Below are 22,766 nucleotides of genomic sequence, written 5' to 3' on the forward strand. Positions count from 1 at the left end.
CTTTTTAAAACCATAATTAGCAAGAAGCCCATAGCTTCACACTTCTTTGTGGAAATTTCAAAAGCTTGTGATTTTGTACTACTACACATTTCTAGTATGCATTGCATCTCTGCCTTGAAGCCACTCCACTTTGACATTAACACATTTTTGCCTGCCCGTGAAGCCACCTACAGTAAGCCACTGGATGGGATGGGGTTCAAGTTAAATTTTTTGATGAGATTTCATATCTCCTAGCAACTACAAAATATGTACTGCAAGCATTGGCCCAAATACCTCTCTAAATTCAGACTGTTGTAGCCTACAGTAACAAATGGGCTGGTTTGTTGCTAAGCACTACCAAGAATTCAGTTATTCTGATATGCTTGATGTTGTAATGCATGGATGGGCAAAGGGGGTCATATTTGTTGCAGGCTTTCATACCAGCAACTACTCTTAATTATTTAATAAATCGGATCAGACAGTTTAGATACAGTTCCTTATGCACTCTCAAATGACAGCTAATGTTCTTGCTTTGAAATGTTTTACTGTGTATCTAATCTACAAATGAACCCGCGATTAGCAAACAGTGATTAGAAAAACAACCCAAGGTACTGTAATTAGCAGGGAAGGCCTGCATACTCCGAGCCCACTGGGCATGAGTTTCCAAGCTTCCAACCGCTGCTTCAGTGTGTACATTATTTATGGAAGCACCATAAGAGAATAATCAGCTTTCACAGGAACACAAATCCTTCGCAGGCACCAAACATTTTGTAATTTGCCATCCGCGTGCAAAATCCTTAGCAAGGATTTTGATCTCTTTTGATTTTTACGTAAAATCAGGAGAGTTTTGACATGATCCCTTGATTTTGAGTTCTTCACCCCGCCTCTGTCGCAAGCCCAGCTCCAGTTACCACTGGAGTCAGTGGAAGAGAGGCTTGGTTGGAAAGTGGGAAAAGTGGAATACTGTACTAGGCAGGGCGAGCAACTGGGAGACAATAGCGAGTAGAGCGAGGATAGTCGCTGTTCCAAGACAGAGCTGTGCTTTCTTAAGCGAATTGTGATGGCACATACAGTCGTGGGAAGTTTCAATAATGTCTCTGTCGATTAAAGCAGCACGGGTGGAGAGTGCGTCTTCTCGGTGTGCGTCTGCACCTTGTGTATGATAGCTTGAGCCAAAGGTCAGACAATTTTTTGGCAACCGGGCAGTTAAAAATGCCACGTTCAGCCGATTTACTGCGGTGCGCAAGCAGACCGCGTTGCCGGGCGATGCCTGCGCGAGGGGAATCGTGGTTCAACTGAGGGAATCTGGACGACTGAAGATGGTTTTGTGCGAACCATGGCTAATGGAACTGGCACAATCATGTTGAAATGCGTTGTTGTTGGAGACGGCGCCGTGGGCAAAACTTGCCTGTTGATGAGCTACGCCAACGACGCTTTTCCAGAGGAATATGTGCCAACTGTCTTTGACCATTACGCAGGTAAAGTGAGTCTCCACAATAAGTGATTTTTGTTGGACACAATCTTAAAGTTGATTTAGCATTATAGCTTTAAAATCTTCTGTAAATGATTAAACTTATCCTTAGCTTGAGCACACATAGCTAGGCTAAAATAGAAAGCGCATCGCCGTAACGACTATTACATTAACATTCAAATAAGGCAGAAAACGAACTATTTTCGTTGTTTTTGACAATTATTAAAAATAATCATTGGAAAATATATAATGTAAAATATCTCACAATTAACTTATTTGTGTAGCGCCTTTGCGTAATTTATTTGTACTTGCCTTTTGTGTAAAATGTTCAAACGCGCGCATCCCTTTCGCTTTTCTCCTCTTCTCTCCAATTTCATTGTTTCTCTGGGTTTGCAGTGAGTGTGAATGTCGGGGGCAGACAGTACCTGTTGGGACTCTACGATACCGCAGGGCAGGTAAAACCCTGTTATATTCCTTCTACACCAAATAGCTCACGATTAAAACCTGCTCGGCATTCGGCTCCGTCTTCGTAATTTTTGAAAACACTACTTGGCAAACGCCCGGCGTAGAGGTAAGGTGTGTTGATGTAATTCCTTGAAGCAGCCATACTCAGGAAGCATTGGCCTCATTGGCGGTGCCACGTTTTTTTCCCCAATATGTTCCTTCTTGTGGTGGTGTCTGGGTGTTCCAGTGATTCTTCTAATGAGTGCAACATTTGGAACATGGGTGCATATCTCCTCAGCGCTTATATTATGAAGCCTGTTTATATATATATACCTTTTTAAAGAGCATTTTATTTATTTGCTTATCACAAGAAATAAACATGGAAAATACCAATGAAGAAGGTTACGCAGCTTTAAAAAAAAAAAAAAAAAATTAAGGATTTTGCTTCTGGGTGCAGCAGTGTTCAAATTCACAGTCTATGGTCCATAGCCCATCACCATAGCAACTGCCCCATGCCATTGGCATATGTGTATAAAGTTACCAGCAGAGGCAACATCTGCAGAGCTGAGGCTGGAAAGCATTTGAAATGAGTGAGTGAGTGAGTGAGTACTGTCTTGAAAGGCCCTAGAAAGTCTCACCCTTTCTTTATGAATTGTTCATGAATAAATTGATGCATAAAAAATTACTTCCTAATACCCAGGGGACTTGTTAAGTGCAGATGAATGTCTTTAAAAGGAACCCCCTTGGAATGCCCCCCCCCCAACAACACACACACACACACACACAATCATAACAGATGTCTTCTTTTACTTTGTAAGATCGACTGTCCACGCACCAAAATTAACTGTAGCTTGCGCACTTATATGTGCAAACTGTACATTATGCTCAGTTACATAAGCAGGTGGGTACAAGGTAGAAAGAGTGGCTTGTAATCAATGCAGATGTTCAGCCCACATGGAAACTGTTTTACAAAGGTCTACTTCCCAAATATGCAAGTGGTCTCCAAAAGTGCCTGGAATCAACATTTGTTTTTTTTTTTACAAAGTAATGTTAGTCTTTCTACTGTTCGGTGAGTTTATTTTTGGTGATAGTTTGACTCGAACAAACTGTGTTTGTGAAGGAAAAAGAACTGAAGAATTCTTGACCCTGACAAGCTCTCCTAACTCCTCTAGTTTATACACTGACTACCTAAGTTTATATACATAAACTCCTCATGACCCTCCTTTAAATTAGTGGATATTCCTCTGCTCTGGATGCTCCACTCTGTTCCATCCCCTTTCTGTTTAATTGCTGTGATTGGTTAAAAAATAGCATGTGCGGCCGCAGCCAATGAGAGCTGTGCATCCTGGTGTAAAGTTGTTTTTTTTTTTGCCCCTGTTTTTGTTGCTGCTCTTTGATTAATTGGAGAGGAGAAGCAGGAGAAAGATCCTCTTGTCGTAGGGTTGAAGAGTTGTTTTTGGTCATTGTTTTTCTTTTCTTGTTTTTGAACTTACAGCAGTAACACAGAGGTTTTGTTCACCACATGGATGTCAGAGAAGGAGCAGAACAGAGATCTGCCTGGCCCTCACTGTTTCCTGTTTCCCCATTATCCTGTTGCACACAGCTGAGATACCAATGTCCTTGCATTCTCTCTCTCTCTCTCTCTCTGTCTCTCCCCCCTCTCTCTCTGTCTCTCTCCCCCCCTCTCTCTCTCTCTCTCTCTGTCTCTCCCCCCCCTGTCTCTCTCTGTCTCTCTCTGTCTCTCTCTCTCTCTCTCTCTCCCCTCTCTCCCTCCCCTCTTCCTCCACATTGCCCATGTTTTAAGGTCCTGTGAATATTCTCTTTCATTTTTCCGGGAGTAACACATTCCTGAGTTTTTGATCTGTGGGGAATAATAGATTCTCATGCAGTTTACACATCATAAACAGGGGCTGCTGCTTTCTGAGCTTACCGTACTTCATTTTTAGATTTGAATTTGTGGTGGTTGGCGGTTTTGATCGCAGGCATAAGGAAACGTGACTCAAATCTTTGGTTGCATGACAGGAATCCCCTGAAATGAAATGTGTGTCCAAGCCCAAAGCCGACCGCCAATATGATATAGACTCACGTTGCACTGCGGGGGTGTACCCCTGTGGATCTCAGTGTGTACTGTATGTGTGTATGGGTACATGGACTTGTGCTTTTATCTGTGCGTGCATGCGCATGTTTACGTTTGTGTTTTTGCAGTGCGTGTGTTACGTGTCTTGTGCTGTGGAAAGTCTGTCTAACTGAATGCATGTGTGTCCTGTCTAAAATCTGAAGTTGAAGCTATACTGTAAACATAATGGAGTAGCCAGGAATTCAGTTTGGGTGGATGGAGGGTTTGTGGCGGGGTGGGGGTGGGGGGGTTGAAATCTTGAACTGAGCTGACAAACTTTGCACTGGATGACATTGTCAACCCAGTGATGGGTTTACAAGCGACTGCGAAGTAGAAAGTTGGGAGGCAGTGATTCAAGGTGGAATGAAGGTGGCAGGTCCCTGTTTGTGAGGCGGTGAATGTCTCTTTGAACTCCTGTAGGGATTTTCCTGTCTGCTCTGCCTCCCTGCGCACCTACCCATAAACCAACGGCTAAATTATCTGCAACGGCTGATCAAACCTTGTCATGAATTATTCTCTGTAGAAAACAGAACTCCCTTTCTCTCTTGCACCCACACTCACTACTGCTCAGTTCACAGAGAGGGGATGATGGGAGAGATGTGCTCAGTGGTAAAATGACCCATTTTCTGCTCCACAGTGCACACCGAATGCGTAAAAACTCACAGGCGAGAAAACTATATGGAAAGAAAGAGAATGGAAACTCACAGACAGGAAAAGTACAGGGAAAGAAAGGGAACAGCCCTGAATGTATCTTAAAAAAGAACCATAGGAGCCCTGAGCATATCCTTAAAGCCGTGAACCTTATCAGCCGGAGCATGCCTTACACCTGAGAGCTCTTTATGTGCTCCAAAACTGATGTGATCTTAACGTCCCAGGGAATACACTACAACGAGAAATTAACAGTCCCAAGCATATCCCAAATCAGAGAACTTTTAAGGAAAAATTCACCATACTTACATTTACGTTTACTGTAGTCTTTACTAAACAGACAAGAAATAAGGAAGGGGAATTGCTCGTGAATCTCATATTCTTTAGACAACATCTTATCTGACTTATTATGCTTGACTTAAAACTGTAGGCAGAATTGCACTCCGAAGCCTTCTGATGGTTATTTTGAAGATGCTGTTTTTTTTTGGGTGGGGGGGGGGGGGGGGGCTGTGCTGTTTATTTAAGTGGAGTGGACTGCATTTATATAGCGCTTTTATCCAAAGTGCTTTACAATTGATGCCTCTCATTCACCCATTCACACACACACTCACACACCAACAGTGAAAGGCTGCCATGCAAGGTACCAATCAGCTCGTTGGGAGCAATTAGGGGTTCAGTGTCTTGCTCAGGGACACTTCGACACGCCCAGAGTGGTAACCAAACTACACTTATGAACCAGTTTTATTACTTTTTGTTGTATTTGTATCAGTGGGATATTGTACAGATGTACAAATGTTTCACACCACCCTGGGCCTTTCACATAAAAATTGAGGAAAAGCCCCATAGCCTTAATCACACTTGTCTCAATATGACAGTGTGGTGGCCATCTTGGAAAGTATCCACATTGTGCTTATGGGGTAATGTACAATGGACTTAAAGCCAAAACACAAATCATTTCCTTTAGTTTTTTTGCTGAAGCTGAGAAATTCCAAATGAGGGGCAGGCAATACGGCCAACAGAATCTTATCACTGATTTTTATTTTTATTTGGTGATACACGATAATTACCACAATATTTAGTGTTAATATGCTTAATAAACAAAGTAATTAGATAGCATGATTCATAAATGAAAGTTTTTGCTAGTTTGTTTTTAAAAAATTGATGATGGTTTTCCAATTTCTCTGTCTATATATATCCTTAGTTTGAATAAGTAACATCAATGAATTTTTTCACAATCAGGAAAGCATATATACAGTTTATAAACATAAAACTATCATTAACGTTAATTATAATTTTGCATGAGAAAATATGTGTTTACAATACACATTTTATATTTTAAGCAATAATGAACTAACCTCTGAATAACTACTGAATAATGGATGATTAATCTTAATTTTTAATAATAAACAAGGGAAGAGGTATGTTAATGTAGCCTCATTTAAGCAAGCGTAGGTCTCCTTTGTTATCATGGACAGAGATAAAATGGAGTTATGCTCAGATATGGGTATCTGGTGAGTGTATTATTCTTGAGGACCAGACCCACAGCTGCCTTTAAGGTTCAGGGTTTTTTTTCTGTTTTTGCGATTGGCAGAAAAAACACATTGCTTCCAACCACAGCCTGCTGTATCATCAGCTACTTTCTAAAGGTGCCCCAAGCCCATCTGTGACCATTTCCCTGCAATACTGGGTCATTTGTATTAATTAAGCAATCACTCAGATCAGTGACTCCTGAGGTTGACTCCCATTCTGCAGTGACATTAGTTAGGGTTGCTGTGTTCGTATTGGTGAATTGCTGTGTCAATCTCAATGTCAATGTTTCAAACCATTATCGACCATGGCAATATATTGTGCCAAGGTAATGTCATCTCGTTTGTCAAAACAATTCCATGTACGCTAACGCTAGCGTAGTACTCAATATGATTTGATTTGTCTGATTTGATTGTCTACAGAAAGTATATAATGCATATTTTTGTATCATTTATGCATATTGGTACCCATCTGAACTGGGCCAGCTACTTATGCTGAACCGCAGTGTGGAAGTCTCTTGCCTTGACCACTTCTGCAGAGTGTATGATGTATATACAGACCACCAGCAGAAGATGCCATCTTCACTCAGGGAAAAGCAAGACCCTCATATTTCACATGTCTCTGTTATCTCTGAGCCAACAGCAATAACCATTCACACTGCGCTGAATTGTTATTATTATTTTATGTCTCTGTGTCTCAAAGGCTGGTGTGTCTAATCTGCTGCTTGTAAAGGTTTCTCCTCTGAGTTTTATGTGAAGGATCTGAGGCTGTGGGCATGATGATCCTCAGTATGGAGTACACAGCTCTTCTGATGGTTTGTCTGCTCCCACACAGTGCACCCTGTTCCTCTGCTATAATCAGGCACCTCTTTAATCTGAGCTTAATGCAGAAGGACATGTCTCTGTCTTCCCCTCTCCCCATCTCTTCTGTTCTGTCTTCCCTCATTCTTTCTTTCTGTGTCTTCCCCTTCCTCCCTGTCCTTACCTTACCCTCCCCCTTTCTCCACCACCTTTCTCTCTTTTCTCTCTCTCCCTCCCTCTATCAGTGGGCAAGGTGCAGGATTCCCAGAGTGCTGGGAGAACAGAGGGATGAGTTTCTCTATGCGAGTAACAGATAGCAGTGAAGTAGCAGCAGGCAATGGAAGATAGGAGTGGCTGGCGGGCAGGTTGATACCGAAAGGCTGCCGTGACACACAATTTCCCGGGATGATTCATCACCGGGCCGACCAGGGAGGGGTTTCCATTTGTCTGCAACAGAGTTCGCTGATGATGTATAAAATATAAAAAGGGTCATAAAACAGGCGTGCAACTGGTGCGCAGTGTCTGGAAGACCCCTGGGTAGAAGATGAACAGAGCCCATGTGTATAAGCACTAAAGATTGTGAAAAGATTGATGAGAAAATGGACCATCCTCTCCATTAAGACTGATCAGTTTGTCGACTGTTCAGTAATATCCAGCACGTTCTTGAGCATCGCAGTGATCTCAGCTTCTGCTATGAGTTTAGATAAAAACGTAATGCATTAACAGCTCACTAGAGGTGTGAAATAATACTTCTTATTTTCATTGTGCAATTTTTAAATTTACATTTCTGCTTCCTTGTCCTGCTCGCCTTGTGGGTGATCTTGTTTAATAGATATAATGTAACTGGTAGTGAGTTGCTTGCATTTAATTCAGGAATTTATGGTATGTTTAAATAAAAAATCACTTTAATTGTCTGAAACTTGAAGTAAAGTTAGCTTGGTTAAGTTTCTGTCCATTGGTCCACTGCTAGGAATATTAAGATGCAAACAGACCGTAATTACAGGTCACAGGACCATGTGAATGAGAGCCGACCAAGAGCCAAATGATAATCAGTTACAGACTAGCGTACGACCTGATAAAGTACATGTAGAAAAAGATTTCTTGTGTGTCAGCTTCTGTGTGACATGTACTAGATTCTGTTCAACAGTAAGCCATTTTTCACCAATGGGTTGAATGACCATTTCAGAAATGGGATTAGTGAAATGGTTCACTGATCTACAGAGTGCTGGCATTTATTTTCAGTGCTGGGAAGGTGTGTGTGTGTGTGTGTGTGTGTGTGCGCACATGCTTGTACTGTACATGCGTATGATTCTAGTAACTGTCCCGCACTCCAGTGTTTAAGTCTGTTCGACAGACATTTCAAATTAATATAGAGGATCAATACAAAAGTATTTCTAGGCTTCTGCTGGTCAATGAATACTCACAAAACTAAGCAAATATAAAGCACGTACATACATACAGATGCACACACAAACACAAATGTGAACAAATGCATATTCAGATCACAATGAAATTCTAAGATATCAATGACACGGTACTGGTTATGTGACCTGTGACTAGGAGTTTGTTTTAGTTCCTGGTGAATCCCTCATGATGTAACTTTGATCAACATTCACTAATTTGGTAAAAAGATAAACTTTCATCTAAAAAGTGGAGAAAAAATGCATCATGAGTCAGGGCTGCCAATGTTCTGATTTTTCCTTGAGCAGAATCAATTTCATAATAGTGTTATAGGAGTTTATCTATTCTTGAAGAGTGTCATGCCATGTGTATGTAATACAATATACCAGGAGCCAGCTGCAGCTGTACATCTGATGAATAATTTTGATTTCTGGAGAAAACCACAGTGAGTCAGTGGAGTGAACTAAAGGCGTAATGGTTGTGGGTTCAAATCCCAGCAGTCCAATATAAAACTATATAAAGCCTTTGCTAGATTTCCATGTAAATTTGCTAATGGCAACACCCCTCCCTCTCCCCCTTCCCCCATCAACAGGAAGACTATGACCGCCTGAGGCCTTTATCTTACCCGATGACCGACGTCTTCCTCATCTGCTTCTCGGTGGTCAACCCGGCCAGCTTCCACAATGTGCGGGAGGAGTGGGTCCCCGAGCTTCGGGAGTACGCGCCTGGCGTTCCCTTCCTGCTCATCGGAACCCAGGTGAGAGCACGGAACCCAGAACAGACCGGTGCGTCGGAGCGCTCGCTAAGCCCCTCTGCCAGAGCAAAGAGGCAAGCTTCAGCGGTGCAGGAAGCCATTCTCTGTCCTTAATGGAACGGTTTTGATGAAGCACGGTCATGTGAGAACAACAGACCCAGCGATGAAGCAGGCCCCTCTATTGTGGCAACGCACCAGCGCGTCTGCGTTCATGTCTTGGACCTGTGTTTGAGGATTCACAAAAAAAAATGTGATTTGAGTCTGCAGGTTCAAATGCAGGAGAAACACATCCAATGTGTTGGGGGCTGACAAAACAATAAAACCCAGAAGGATTTGTGATACGTAAAACAACACTTTGCAGCAGATTCCGCACGTTAACTCTTAAGACCTGCCTTTGTGTATTGACATGCATAATCCTTTTATTTTGCCCAATGTGTTAGCATCACTGTATCTCTCTTCCATTGCACCCTGTTTGCCCATTACAAGTGTGGCCTGGGTCACTGTAGCTTGTGCGATTTTCTGTCACACAGATCCTGGGATTTTCATGGCTGTACCTTACCGTTTAAGCACTGTCTTTGTGGTGTAGTTAATAAATTCCATGGCAGCATTAAATTATGTGTGTTATCAATTTGCTTTTTGCGATGCATCTTTTGTCTGGCATTAGTGCTCGTTTGTACGCACATCCAAAATCCAAAAGCGCTGGTGCCTGCCAAAAGGCAGATCACGAAAAGGATAAATACCCCCCACACATTTAAAGAAATGTTGATGCTTTCAAAGCATGCTTGTGCTAGAGTGTTTTTGTGACAAAGAAAGTGCATGCGTGAGTTAGTGAGTGAGTGAGTTGGTGGGTGGATGAGTGAGTGAGTGAGTGAGTGTGAGAAATTGTGTGAGTTAGTGAGTAAGTGACTGTGTATGTGAGAGAGTGAGTGTGTTGGTGCATGAATGGGTGGGTGAATGAGTGAGCGTGAGATAGAAAGTGCATGTGTGAGTTAGTAAGTAAGTGAGTGTGTGTGAGAGAGTGAGTGAGTTGGTGGGTGGATGGATGGGTGTGTGAGTGAGTGTGCAAAAGAAAATGCATGTGTGCTTTAGTGAGTAAGTGAGTGTGTATGTGAGAGAGTGAGTGTGTTGGTGGGTGGATGGGTGGGTGAATGGGCGAGTAAGAGGCTTGGCACTTTTTCATTAGTAATAATAAACTGAGGATTGTATTAACCTCTGAACTGAGCATACAGTGTGGCCTTGTCTGCTGTAGAACTTAGCAGCCTGGGACTCAGGTAGACAGGTGTCCTACCTGCAGCGTGGGGGGCTGGGCCTCAAAGAGCCAGGCTGGTTAAGAGTGCACATGTGCCTCCTAATGGCCTTTCTCCATTACAGATCGACCTGCGGGATGACCCCAAGACCATTGCCAAGCTGAACGATGTCAAAGAGAAGCCTGTTGTCACAGAGCAGGGGCAGAAGTTGGCCAAAGAGGTGGGGCAGATGCGGAAATTAGGGCAGTTAAGACAATTCACTGATCTCACCATCAACATCATTTAAAGGCTGTGAAAAAACTCATGTCATTTGTAATCATTGCATTGTGAATAATAATAATAATAACAATAACAAACTGCTTGAATTGGTGTATATTGTATACAGTTGTACAGTACGTGGCCATATTAAGAAGGTGCAATACTGCAGGATCTCCATAATAGTTCCACCATGGTTCTACCACACACACACACACACACACACACATGATTGCATTATTTATTTTCTTTCCATGACTTAAACATGAAGCAATATCACTTTATGCTGCTGGTGAAGTACATCAACTGTACATTACTTACTTTCAAGCATACAACTTTGGTTTCGCTCCAAGGATTTAAAACTGCAACCTGCTGCTCACAAATCTGGCTCCCCAACCACTCTTTTCCAGCATTAGGACTGCGATTGATTCTCTGCTGACTTTAGTGATGGGGAAAATGAGACTTTGTCAGGGCCAAAATGGGTGGAGCTCCCATATGTTAGTGGTTGCACTGATTGGAACCAGTCACAGTCGTTTTGCTGTGGAAAGCCAAGCCTCTGGATTGTTTCATAGAAGTCAGTGATTGGTAGCATTTTAGCTCTGCTCTTATTGGCTATATGAAGCTTCACTTCCTCACGTAGACTTGACTTCCTCTCTGGCTCCGCCCTCAGATCGGTGCCTGTTGCTACGTGGAGTGCTCGGCGCTAACGCAGAAGGGGCTGAAGACGGTTTTTGACGAGGCGATCATCGCTATCCTCGCGCCGAAGAAGAGCATCATTAAGAGACGCCTGGGCACACGTTGCATCAGCTGCTGCCTGATCACGTGACCGGTTGTTACACTGTTGCCTGAACACGTGACCCCATTGCCTCGCTGCTGCCCGACGGTGTGACCCACTGCTAAGCTTCTGACTGTCTGATCACGTGACTTGTAGCTGCGCAGCTATCTGAATGTGTGGCCCTCTGCTATGCCGCTGTCTGGTCATGTGGTGCGTTGCTATGCTGCTGTCTGATCACTTGACCTGTTGCTGTGCTGAGGCTTGATCACGTGACCCCTGCTTTCTGTTCACGTGAGAGAGGGAGGAGCTGTAGGAACTGTCTGTATGCTGTGGACCTGATCCCAAAGCCAGATTCTGGTTCTCACTCAGCTGTGGGCCCAGAGGGTAGAAAATGGGGGGCTCGGTGGGAGACGGGGGCTTTATTACAAGGGAAAATATCCCCATTAGCTCAGCAGCACAGTCTCCCAGCACCAATGTTCTTAAGACTTTTTAATGTTCCTCAGAATGGACATTCCAACATTTTTTAATGACGTTGAAAGATGTGCTTTATACAAAATTTATATAACGAAAAAAAACCCCAATATCGAACATTGGACAAGAGGTCAGATGAAAAAAGATTTTGTCGGATGTTGGTCCCTCCAAATTTTTAGTTCACGGAATGATTTTGCTGGTCCCAGGCCAGATAAGTGCATCTCAGGTGCATAGAGCTCCTTTTTGTTATTCGTGAGCTGCTTTTGATGGCAGTGGTTCCAGTTGGGGTGAATGAAGAAGCATGCCAGGGCCTTTTTTAAAAACATGTTTCTTTTTTCTTCAGAGAAGCACACATTGGAAAATTAAAGAAGTTTTACAATAATGTTGGTGGAATGTTTCGTAGCACTATATAGAAGAAGCAAACACACCCATAAGCACAGGAAAAATGGAAAACTGTGTTCAATAATGAGCCAGACTGGTTCCAGTTCTACAGAAACTAAGAATAAGGTTGGATGTTATTCAAAATAATCTTCTGAAAACTTTTATTTGACATGTATTATTTTATTTGACATACATATATATTTCTGAATCATAGAATCACATAATTTTTAGAAGATTATTTCACAGTGCATCAAATCTTTTCTTAGTCATTGATGGACAAGCACCTAAAGAGGAAAATATTCACACAGTTTGTGTATGAGCCCAAGATATGTTTTACAAATGATTTCCAGCCCTACAGAGGCTAGATCCCTGACTAGAGGATCCAGCATTGTTTCAGCTTGGGATTCCCAAGGTCTCCAGTGATATGAAACTGTTCCATACATTTACAAGTCTTTGCATGGAAAAGATACTTGGTGTCAGTGTGATTTACCTTGAGAGCCAATTTCTACCTATGCCCCTTGTTCTGCTGAAAGAACTAGACTCGAAAAATCTTTTGTAGTCCACTTTGTTAAAATCTAAAAACTTAAAACAGAAGACACCTCAAGAAAACTAACTTGGGTTCAACCCTTTGGGCAGTCCCATGTGATTCTAGAAATTTTACTGATCACTTCACAATACCAACTCCAACTATACATTTTTCTGTCCTGGGGATTTCTTAATTCTTAATTATTCCCATTAAATGCACAGACACACACACACACACACACACGTATATACTCACACACATTGTGTATAAATATTCCAATAGAGTGCATTTGACATCACCCAAGCACACACACCCACTCATTTGGTCACAGTAACTTTCTTACCCACACACGAGCACATGCTCATTCACTTGCTTTTTGTGTAACATACACACACACACGTGCTCGCGTGCACACACGCACATGCACAGATGCACGCACACACACACACACACAAATAAATAAAAAGCAGTGAGGCCAGTGTTTTGGCTCATTGTGTTACTCTGTGTTTACTGTGCTCTCTATGCAGATGTGAATCAGCTGTGAGGTGGAGAGCTTCATTATTGTATGTTAATCTCTGCAGGAGTGTCGCTGTGAAACTGAGTTTACAGGTTTAAATTCCACATAACCCAGTCCTTCTTTCCTGTAGTCCACGCTTCACGGCCTCTGTGAGCAAAGCCCAGGCTCAACAGTTTATTTCATATTCTGCAGCATAAGCAAAAATGAAAATTTCCTCGGCTTAAGTGGTGTGCATGTGAAGCGCATGTGTGCAGTGTGTGCGCATGTTGGGTAAATGTAGGTGCATTTTGTGTGTATATCTGTGTTTAACCAGGTCTGTTTAAGTATACATGTATTTCAGTATAAGCATGTTTAACTAAGCCTGTGTAAGTATGTATGTGCTAAGTACAAATGTGTGTTATGTGTACACAAGTAGGTGTGTGTGTATGAGAGAGAGAGAGAGAGAGAGAGAGAGAGAGAGTGAGTGTGTGTGTGTGTGCGTGTGTGTGTGTGTACAGATGCTGTCAGTGTCGACTTGGGGTCAGTCCCAGCCCTCAGCGCCTCTGGTTTTTTGCTGTTGTTCCTTTAATGCAGTTTAATAATCATTCAGGAAGCTTTGTTCTTGTTTGTATTACTTGATGTTCAGTATGATAGTTGACAAGGTGTCAATCAGGTCTGTGCTTCTTGAAGTTCATGCCTTGGGACTTAGGATTCCCTGGGGAATACTGCGCTTCGAATCCCAGATCTTTGTGTTTGTTATTTAAGTATCTGGATACAGCGTCTGCTGTAATTAAAAATAGTACAAAAAAGTTACAAATAATAGAGGGAGAAAACCGAAAATAATGACAAATAGCATTTTATATTTAATTAATTTTTATTCGCTTCCAGAACTCACATTAAGCTGAATTTAAAGGGAAAATAAAATCTTAAAAGAAAAAAAGGAAAGGTTTTAATGTAGCCTTGTATAACAAAAAAAAAAAAAAAAGATTTTTCAGCTATTAAATGCACCTCTGGTGAATGAGTGCCCCCTAGTGATAGCATTTAAAAAGTTAGGGGTGCCTTATGGATTGAGATTTTACCATATTTTATGTTGTATTAAATCTAAAATTATATAGATATATAGGGAACCCTGGGAAACGCTGCTGGAAAACACTGCACAGAAATGTTTGATCTCTGTAAGATTGTGTGCTTAGGGGATTTTGATAAAAATGTAATGCAGCAACCCTGCAGAAAGATGTCTGAAAACCTTAACCATCATTGACCTATACATGGACAAACATCCATTTTGTGGTGTGTAAGGATGACTGGATGAAAATACACTGACTAGAGCACCTTAAAAATAGATTTTTATCTCAGTGAGACTCACCTGGATAAAAAAGGATAAATAGAAATAAAATAAGTAAAAACATGGTTATGCTCATGCTAATCAGTACTTAGCCTTCCATATATTTTGCCAAGGGGATGTCTTTATGCATCAAAATGTTTCAAAGTACAGCTTCAGACCGCTTGCTCCTTCTTGTTAACCTATTAATAATGGTGCACATTATTTGTACATCATTTCTATTTACTTGTTGAACAGTTAACCGGCCATAAGAGCGGAGTTTACAGAGATAATTAATCTGCACCAGGCTACTGTGGTACAGCACAGCAATGATGGGGTGAACCCACGTGTGAATATTATGACAGCCATTCAACTCTGTCAAACTCAGTTACCAATACAAACATTCACGAAAGGACAAAAGTCAGCCTTCTTGTTGAAAATGCACTTGTGATTTTACCTGCTTAAGTGCTACCTTCCCCCATTTTCAGAGACCATCATAAACTTCCCCTTGTTTCTGGGTGGCAAACCTACAGGATGCTTTTACTGATTCCCCACCAGCGGGTTAAGGAAGGTCATGCAGCTTCTCTGTGTAGCACTGACATGAATTTGCACTTCAGTGACCTAGAGATCAGTTAAAATGCACAGTATTGATCTGTAGATCAGTGAACCAGCCCATATTGACCTACAGATGATTGAATCTTTGAAGCATCAGTCTACAGATAAGTAAATCTGCATAACATCGAAATACAGATCTGCAGACTGGTTACCCGTATGGTGCAGATCTAAAATAACTCTGCAGGGCTTGTCCTCTGATGTGAAATAATGAAAATCAAACATTAAAGTGCTGAGTCAGTGCTAGGGCACCATCTGACACCTCCAGATCTTTGGATGTGACATGTGAGTGGATCATTGGTCATCACCTTTTGATTACCAAAGCCACCCTGTTCTGTTGTAAAATGCCACTCTGTGCCCGATTCAGTTTTTTTTATCTATACACAGATTCTGTGTTCTGCTCTGTTGCAACTTGACATTCCGTGTTTCAGGGTGCTTTATAGTTACAATCCATGATCTGCTCAAGCTTTATAGCCATATGCGGTGTTTTTGGTTTTATTATGTGGCTAGTTTAGCAGTAGCTCCTAAAGCACCTGGGTTGGTCGCAAGTGTTCTTCACACCAGAAGCCAGTCATTTTAGTCCTGAGTACCATTGGGGAGCCGGTCTTTATAGCATTAACCACACTTAAAATATACTGGATTGATATATACATAGACAGCAGGAAAATGGTGAGCCTAAATGGGCTGAATGGCCTGTTCCCATTATCAAATATTAACCTCTTGTATTCTATATTGTTCTTTTCTAATATTACCGGCTGTATGAATATAATCTAAAAGACACAAATTTCTGACCACCAAAATGTAACTTAACATTAATTATAATAGTCATTTATTGTCTCATTTATTTTGTGAAATTTTTCAGGAAACATCTGAAGACACACTTTAAAATCATCGCACACAACGCTCTATTCAAGCAGGCCCAACTGTAGTTCAGACAGACCATTTCACCTGTCAGAAAAAAACCTGTGGTCTGTACGAAGGGGTATTTTCAGGAAGTATACTAAGGCCTGTGTGGTCTGTATGTATAGACAATATCAGGAAGTAAAGGGCTGTGGTCAGTTTGTATGGACATTGATTTGGAGTCAAACAATGAAAGTAATCATAAGCCTCTTTGCAGGAGATTATAAAAGTCTCACAGACTATTTTTAGGCACTGTCCCAAAGTAATGCACATACAGTACTGATATTCAAGTTGTATCTCCAATGCCCTAAAGCATGCATTAGTGGCAAAGGAGGAGGTCTATTCAAAAGCCACGTAGAAGAAAAGTCCCGTTGCTTGTGCATGGAAAGAGAACTAGCCGTGGGAGTGTGTGAGTTTGGCTTGCATTATCTGGATTTGCCAGTAGAGGGCAGTATTCAGGAGAAGCTGAGATTGGTTCAGCGGTCCTTGGCCAGGGCCAGAAACTCCTCACGAGTTTTGGGATCTTCTCGGAACACTCCCAGCATGGTGCTGGTGACTGTGCGGCTGTTCATCTTCTGTACACCCCGCATGACCATGCACATGTGTCTGCAACATGAAAAAGACAGAGTGCATTTCAGGACCATGCACATGCGCAGTAAGTAACACAAAAATACAGAGCAAGGTTCATGATAATACGCTAATGTCTGAATCACACAAATGCTAAATGCAGTTTGTGACCATGCACAGTCCAGTCCATCTCAATATGGACCCTGATTCTCTCACAATCCAATGCCTGGTCAGGTTCATGGGAAAGTATAGTTTAAAGGACACAAAACACTCCAACCCCCCACCCCCCCAACCCCAACACACTCCCCATCCTCCACATGACATCCCATCCTATTGTACTAAACAAATCTCACACATTGGAATTAGCCAACCATGCAGCATGAGATCTAAGCCTATACGTGAGAATTAAAATGTGTCCACACACACACACACACACATGCTAACACACACAAACATACACACACATGCACGCATACATGCAGACATGCTAACAAACACATGCATGCATGCATGCACACATGCTAACACACACACACACACACAGGGGGGGCTTCACATACACTGCCTCTATGATAACAGCCACCCCAGCCGGCTGCAGTGCGTCTGAGATGGCCGTGGCGATCTGCTTGGTCAGTCGCTCCTGGACTGCAGGGGGACACAGTGGAGGGGAAGTTACAGGACAATAGTGGGCAGGAGGGGTAAAAACACGCCAAGCAACAAGACAGTGGCAACAACAGCGTCACTGCAAAGAGCTCTCTCACCATTCAGCAACAATGATTTTAATGTCTGATAAACAGGCTACCTGTTGCTAGGCAAACATACAGCAGACCCAGGGGCTGCAGGTTCAAATGCAAGGAAGGGACACTTGGCTGTAACCCTGTAACACTGCTGCAAGAAAACACATGTGAAAACACGCATGAGTCAGCACATGTAGTGGGGGCAGAGGTTACCTTGAAGTCGCCGGCTGTATATCTCAACAATTCTGAAATAAAAATGAGAAGTAAATATGAGATTTATAGTGGGAGGAAGCAATGAGATGTGAGAAAACCTGGCCCATTTTTACGGTAAGGAAAGGCAATTAAAGCACCAATATAAAATTAAACCTCTGTAGAATTTGCAGATTTCTATCTTGTTATAAAAAATTGGCATAGGCTATCCCAGATCTACCTATGAATGATTAATTTCATTGTCAACATCTGCTGTTAGACTGCTGCAAATCCTTTTGACAAAGCTCACGTGCAGGACATCAAGAAGGACTTGGAAAGTTGATAACTGAAAAGGATAGACAGTAAGATCCTGAAGGACAGACATATAAGGAGGGATGAGTGGCAGGCACTGTTGAAGGAGGGATGATAGAAGACAGATCCTGAAGGGCAGATGTATGAGGAGGGATGAGGAGGCAGACATTGTTGAAGGAGGGAAGCTGGAGAAGGGGTGACTGGGGAGCAGTGAGGGCTGCTGCAGGGCTGTGTTGAGTGCTATTTCTCATGGAGTCAGCAATATCAATAGCCCTCCTCCAGAGATAAGGAACTCTCAGAAATGCGGCAGAGGTAACACTGCGACACCGTGCCAGTGTTAAATAGAGAAGTGCGGGGGCACATGACAAGGGATTTCCGAAGCCCTGAGAAATGTGTGATAACAGGCGGCGCTGCAGGGTTTAGCCCTAAGCTGCCTGGGAAATGGCCTGAGATAACAGAAGAACGCAGCCGGTCATAGCTAACACGTCTATTCACCCTCTTTCATTCTCACACTCAGGACCGAGGGGCCCAACATGCACATGTCTGTGTGTGTGTGTGTGTGTGTGTGTGTGAATGTGTGTAGCATAGTGACAAGTATGTGTGCTGTAACCCACCTAAACATTTCTCCACTTTTTCCTTGCTCCCCAACCGTTCTCCTCCCCCACCCCCCTCAAACCTCCCCGCAGACGACTTGCCACCTTTATTTTATTTTTTTAAAATAAATTTGGCACCCAACATAACGAATTTGAATTTTTCATATGTGGCTTTGACAAGCAGTTCACAGGCTCCCAATCAACCAGCCCGGGTCACTGAAGAGAAATTAAAATCACCAAGTGCACTACCAGCCGCAGTTGGCACTGGCATGGTCTGGATTCAAGGAGGCTCGTCCATGCACCACTGCAAGATGCCTTAACCGAATGAGCCATCCAGCAGCCCGACTTTACCACCTTTTCTGACAGGACATTTGCTGACACCTGCAATTCTTTCAAGATGTCGTCCTCAAATGCATTTAATCCCCTCCCCAGACAACCATCCTCCTTTCTCCACTCAATACCCCAACCCTCTCTCTCTGCCCTCTCTCCCCATACAAACGCTGACCTTTCTCAACTCCTTCTATTCCGCTGTCCATCTAGCTGCTCCTTAGATTCCATCCCTATGCCTCTCCTTCCATCTATCTCTCCTGACATCCTCCCAATCAGCGCCTCTCTGGTGAACCTCATCTCTGTCCGCTGGATGTGTCCCCACAGTCTTCAAACAAGCTTGTGGCACTCCCTGCTCGAGAAACACACTTGTGTTCCCTTCAGGACTTCTGCAACTCCCTCCTAGCTGGTCTCCCTGCCTCTGCCATCAGACCTCACCAGCTCATTCAGGAAGCTGCTGCTCACTTGATCTACAACTTCCCCAGGCTCACTCCTCTTCTCATCTCCTGCCACTGGCTACATTGATCAGCTCCCGTCACATTCAAAAACATTGGTGCTAGACTATCTAGCTAAAAGGACAGCTGCAGAGCTGAAGACTCAGCACTTCAGATTGCACCATTGCTGAACTGACCACTTTTACAGATCCTTTCTTTGGATTTCCTTTTGGGATAATGTTAAAGGCATAATTGTGTAAAGATAGGTAATATTTATAGAGGTACACTTGCACTTATTGCACAATACACTCGCACTGATAATAAACGGGCCTTGGTGCCTTCTTGGTGATACCGCATTTTTGTATTCCTGAGATTAACATTGATGTTCTCCGCTTTTGTACGTCACTGGATAAGAGCGTCTGCTAAGACATTGCAATTGTAAAACAATAATTGAGTGCACACATGTATGTATGCATGTGCGGATGGTTGCAGACCTTGTTTGTATGTATGTGTGCACGCATACGCATGTGTGTGTGCATGTGTGTGGGTGCATGTGAGCGCACACTCACCTTGCTAGTTTGCTCAGACCCACCACTTTTTGATTGGGCAGGTACCCAATGTGAACCTGGATACAAAATCACAGAGGAAGCAACAAGTCAGAGAGGGGCGATAGGCTTAAGAAGCAGTTGGCGATCACTCAAATTTTCCCAATCAGCAACCCTACCTTCCAGACATATCCAAATAGATACAATTGCTGATGCATACATTTATCCTTTAGCATGCCTTGAACTCTTCATGGCTTTTCCAAGCCAACAGCCGAATTTTGCTATGGTAGAATAAAGCTGTTGGATTGATTATTGTCAATGTAATCCTCCAAACTGCCCACTGCCCCACCCCAAAATGTATGAGGTTGTTAGCTGTGCGATTCTAGTATGAAAATGCAACCCGACAAATCACTACTGTCATAGCTGAATTACTGTAGATGAACTCTGTTTGCTGAGATGAGTCAGTACTTACCTTTCCAAAGAAGGGCACCAGGTGATGCTCACACAGGGAGAACATATCAATGTCCTTCACGATAACCATCTCATTATGGTGTTCGTCAAATATGGCATCATTCAGGATGTCTGAGGAGACAGATTCAACAAGATATTACCTTTCCTTTTACACTGATCATGTGTTATTTTTTCCTCGATGTAACAGTAATAAAATATCAGGGGCTTACTTTATTTTCTACACGGTTAGTAAGGACTATTACTCACTCAGTAAGGACTGTGTACGATTTGCCGTAAAGTAAAAGCTTGAACAGAGCAAGTAAGAGTGTAGGAGTGGAAAGCATAAGGACATAGTAAGAACTGAATAAGAACAGATGCTGTGAGGTTGAGACGCATAGTGTACGCATTACAGCCCACATCTGAACACTAATTTAAAAAAGCCAAAAGCAATGATTTACGCCCAATGACCTATGCCCCTGCAAGCAAGCCAGCACCAGCTGTGCATCAGAGAAAGGGATCACAAGAGCCCATGAATCAGGGAGAGCACAAACACTGAATTCCTTTCAAGCGTTGTTTTTCTTTCTGTTTTCCAACATTATATAATTTTTGTTTAACAATTAAGTCATTCAGCGGATTGAACGTTCTCTGGCCAGGACATCATTTCTAGTGTAAAGGATCTTGAGTTTCGTATCTTGATATCGCCTAGTATAGACACCCTTTGGGATTATCGCCAGAGAAAAACAGCACGTTTCTCCTTTATTACATACTAGTACAGGAGTGCATACACATACACACAGTATAACAGACTTAACAGTATAAGCTTAGTGAGGATTTAGGAATACTTTTGATACAGGGAAAGAACCTGGATCCCAATCACTGAAATAACTAACATTTTAACTGCAATGTGACTAGAATAATTGATTCTGTCCAATTAATATCACTATCACTACTCTTAAAATTCACTTTGAGGATAGTCTTGGCCGTGCAGCCTACTTTCCTGTCTACCATCACGTATTTCAGCGCCCATTATATCTTTGCTTGGTATGGTTATGACCTTGTCCTTGCCTCACGTGCGTCATCGAGTGACTTATGCTCCAATAACATAAACTAAAGCTCAGTTAGCCGCAATACTAACAACCGTTTTGAAAACGCCAGACTGGGTGCTAGTCTTACTCACGTGATTTTCGCGCTGAATTTGACTTACAGTGTAATAGCTGATTTTAACTGATATCTCGTGGGGAAATTCGAATGGCCTAGGCTATAATAAAGAATTTTTAAATTGTTTACACCAAAAAAAGGTTTGTGTGCATGCTCCTTTGTCTTTTTGGTATTCGGTCACAAACCTGAATCCGTTTGAAGTTGCAGTTAGTAGGCTACAGAGCTTATGTCCTGCTCACCATAGATGTTCTCGTGGTAGCCTTTGGTGAGAAACTGCATGGCTTTCGCTGCGCGGTGCGGGGTCTGGAGAAGACCCTGGCGGTCGGTGTCTTCTCCCAGCTCCTGGAGAATGGTGGTGTAGGCAGCCTCCAGCGCTGGCAGCCTATATGCGTCTTCGTCTTCCTTGCGAGACCCCTCTTGATTGTCCTGGAATGCGTGTTTTTTGGCCTTGATTGAGAAATCTCCGAAGGAGTTGTGAATCTCTGTGACAGTTTTACCATTGCACATTTCGTTCATTTCTGTTCTGTTGTGATACTCCATTTTATTTTTTAAAAATGTATGACTAAGGTTTAAAAAATGTATGAAGGTTGTTTGCGTAACAAATATCCACGTAATGGTATGTTCTCTCAAAAATAACCTGTAGGCTATTCATCGGCTGTCTATACCTTCTCTGATTGAAACTGCGCACCCTCGCCAGACATCTGTCGGGAAACACTCCAGCTGCGCTTTCTCCGACTTCCTGGCCTCTACATGAAGTGCTGTACAGTGTTCACTGTGGCGAATCAGAGCAATTCACTCATGTTGGGTGCGAGCTAAAACAAGTGAAATTGCCTACAACTAATGTCACCACCTAATGTAAGGCTAATCAATATCATGGTGGCCTAATTTTGGAATAATTATGAGATACAATGTGTTAATGTATGTTGTTATTAGCCATTCTATTGCAGAGACACCTGCCTTTTTAGGGTCATAGCTGATTAAATTGTACATTGAAGTGTAGCCTACACTTCGTGAGAGAGTGCCAATTTACTGTGGCATGAAAAGGAATGAGTGAGAACCACTGTTGATGCTTCAACATTTGGATGAAATGGGTCCAGCTATGCATCAACACGGTTTCAATGCCATTGTTCTTATTATCATAAATAGCGTTTATTATGCTGTTCTTGTCATGAACACTTGTGTGTGTTTTTGTTTTCTTTACCATTGTAAGGTATCAGAGTCATTCCTCCACTCCACAAATAGTACGTGTCAGACATCCCAGGTCCCCACTCACATCCCATCACATCGCGTTTTAGAGACCCGGACTCCCAGTCTGATATTTTCTCTAGCT

At 42.6% G+C, this 22,766-nt stretch overlaps 2 protein-coding genes across 2 annotated transcripts; one reads left to right on the forward strand and one right to left on the reverse strand.

Annotated features, from left to right (window-relative positions):
* The first annotated feature begins 897 nt into the window (after window positions 1-897).
* Window positions 898-14,701, forward strand: LOC118221857 (rho-related GTP-binding protein RhoQ-like). The gene is made up of 5 exons (XM_035407271.1): window positions 898-1,457; window positions 1,847-1,905; window positions 8,979-9,143; window positions 10,512-10,607; window positions 11,313-14,701. Exons 1-5 carry the CDS (start codon window positions 1,316-1,318, stop codon window positions 11,466-11,468), a joined length of 618 nt encoding a protein of 205 aa, XP_035263162.1. The 5' UTR covers window positions 898-1,315; the 3' UTR covers window positions 11,469-14,701.
* Window positions 14,702-16,542: 1,841 nt separating this feature from the next.
* LOC118221856 (GTP cyclohydrolase 1-like) lies at window positions 16,543-22,150 on the reverse strand. Its single transcript, XM_035407270.1, has 6 exons — window positions 21,676-22,150; window positions 20,301-20,410; window positions 19,853-19,908; window positions 17,642-17,673; window positions 17,252-17,336; window positions 16,543-16,730 (listed from the first exon to the last, which is right to left on the reverse strand). Exons 1-6 carry the CDS (start codon window positions 21,974-21,976, stop codon window positions 16,601-16,603), a joined length of 714 nt encoding a protein of 237 aa, XP_035263161.1. The 5' UTR covers window positions 21,977-22,150; the 3' UTR covers window positions 16,543-16,600.
* Between the last annotated feature and the right edge of the window lie 616 nt (window positions 22,151-22,766).

Source organism: Anguilla anguilla, chromosome 2 (genome assembly GCF_013347855.1).
Source record: "Anguilla anguilla isolate fAngAng1 chromosome 2, fAngAng1.pri, whole genome shotgun sequence".
Classification (NCBI taxonomy): Eukaryota; Metazoa; Chordata; class Actinopteri; order Anguilliformes; family Anguillidae; genus Anguilla; species Anguilla anguilla.

Bases quoted from the DNA above. Each gene is read 5' to 3' on its own strand.
- LOC118221856 (XM_035407270.1), bottom strand. From the start codon at position 21,976: ATGGAGTATCACAACAGAACAGAAATGAACGAAATGTGCAATGGTAAA. The intron at 20,411-21,675 runs GTGAGCAGGACA...CTGTCTCCTCAG, and splicing joins CTACCACGAGAACATCTATG to ACATCCTGAATGATGCCATA. The intron at 16,731-17,251 runs GTATGTGAAGCC...TTCATGTTGCAG, and splicing joins GCTGTTATCATAGAGGCAGT to ACACATGTGCATGGTCATGC.
- LOC118221857 (XM_035407271.1), top strand. From the start codon at position 1,316: ATGGCTAATGGAACTGGCACAATCATGTTGAAATGCGTTGTTGTTGGA. The intron at 9,144-10,511 runs GTGAGAGCACGG...TCTCCATTACAG, and splicing joins TCCTGCTCATCGGAACCCAG to ATCGACCTGCGGGATGACCC. The intron at 10,608-11,312 runs GTGGGGCAGATG...CTCCGCCCTCAG, and splicing joins GGCAGAAGTTGGCCAAAGAG to ATCGGTGCCTGTTGCTACGT.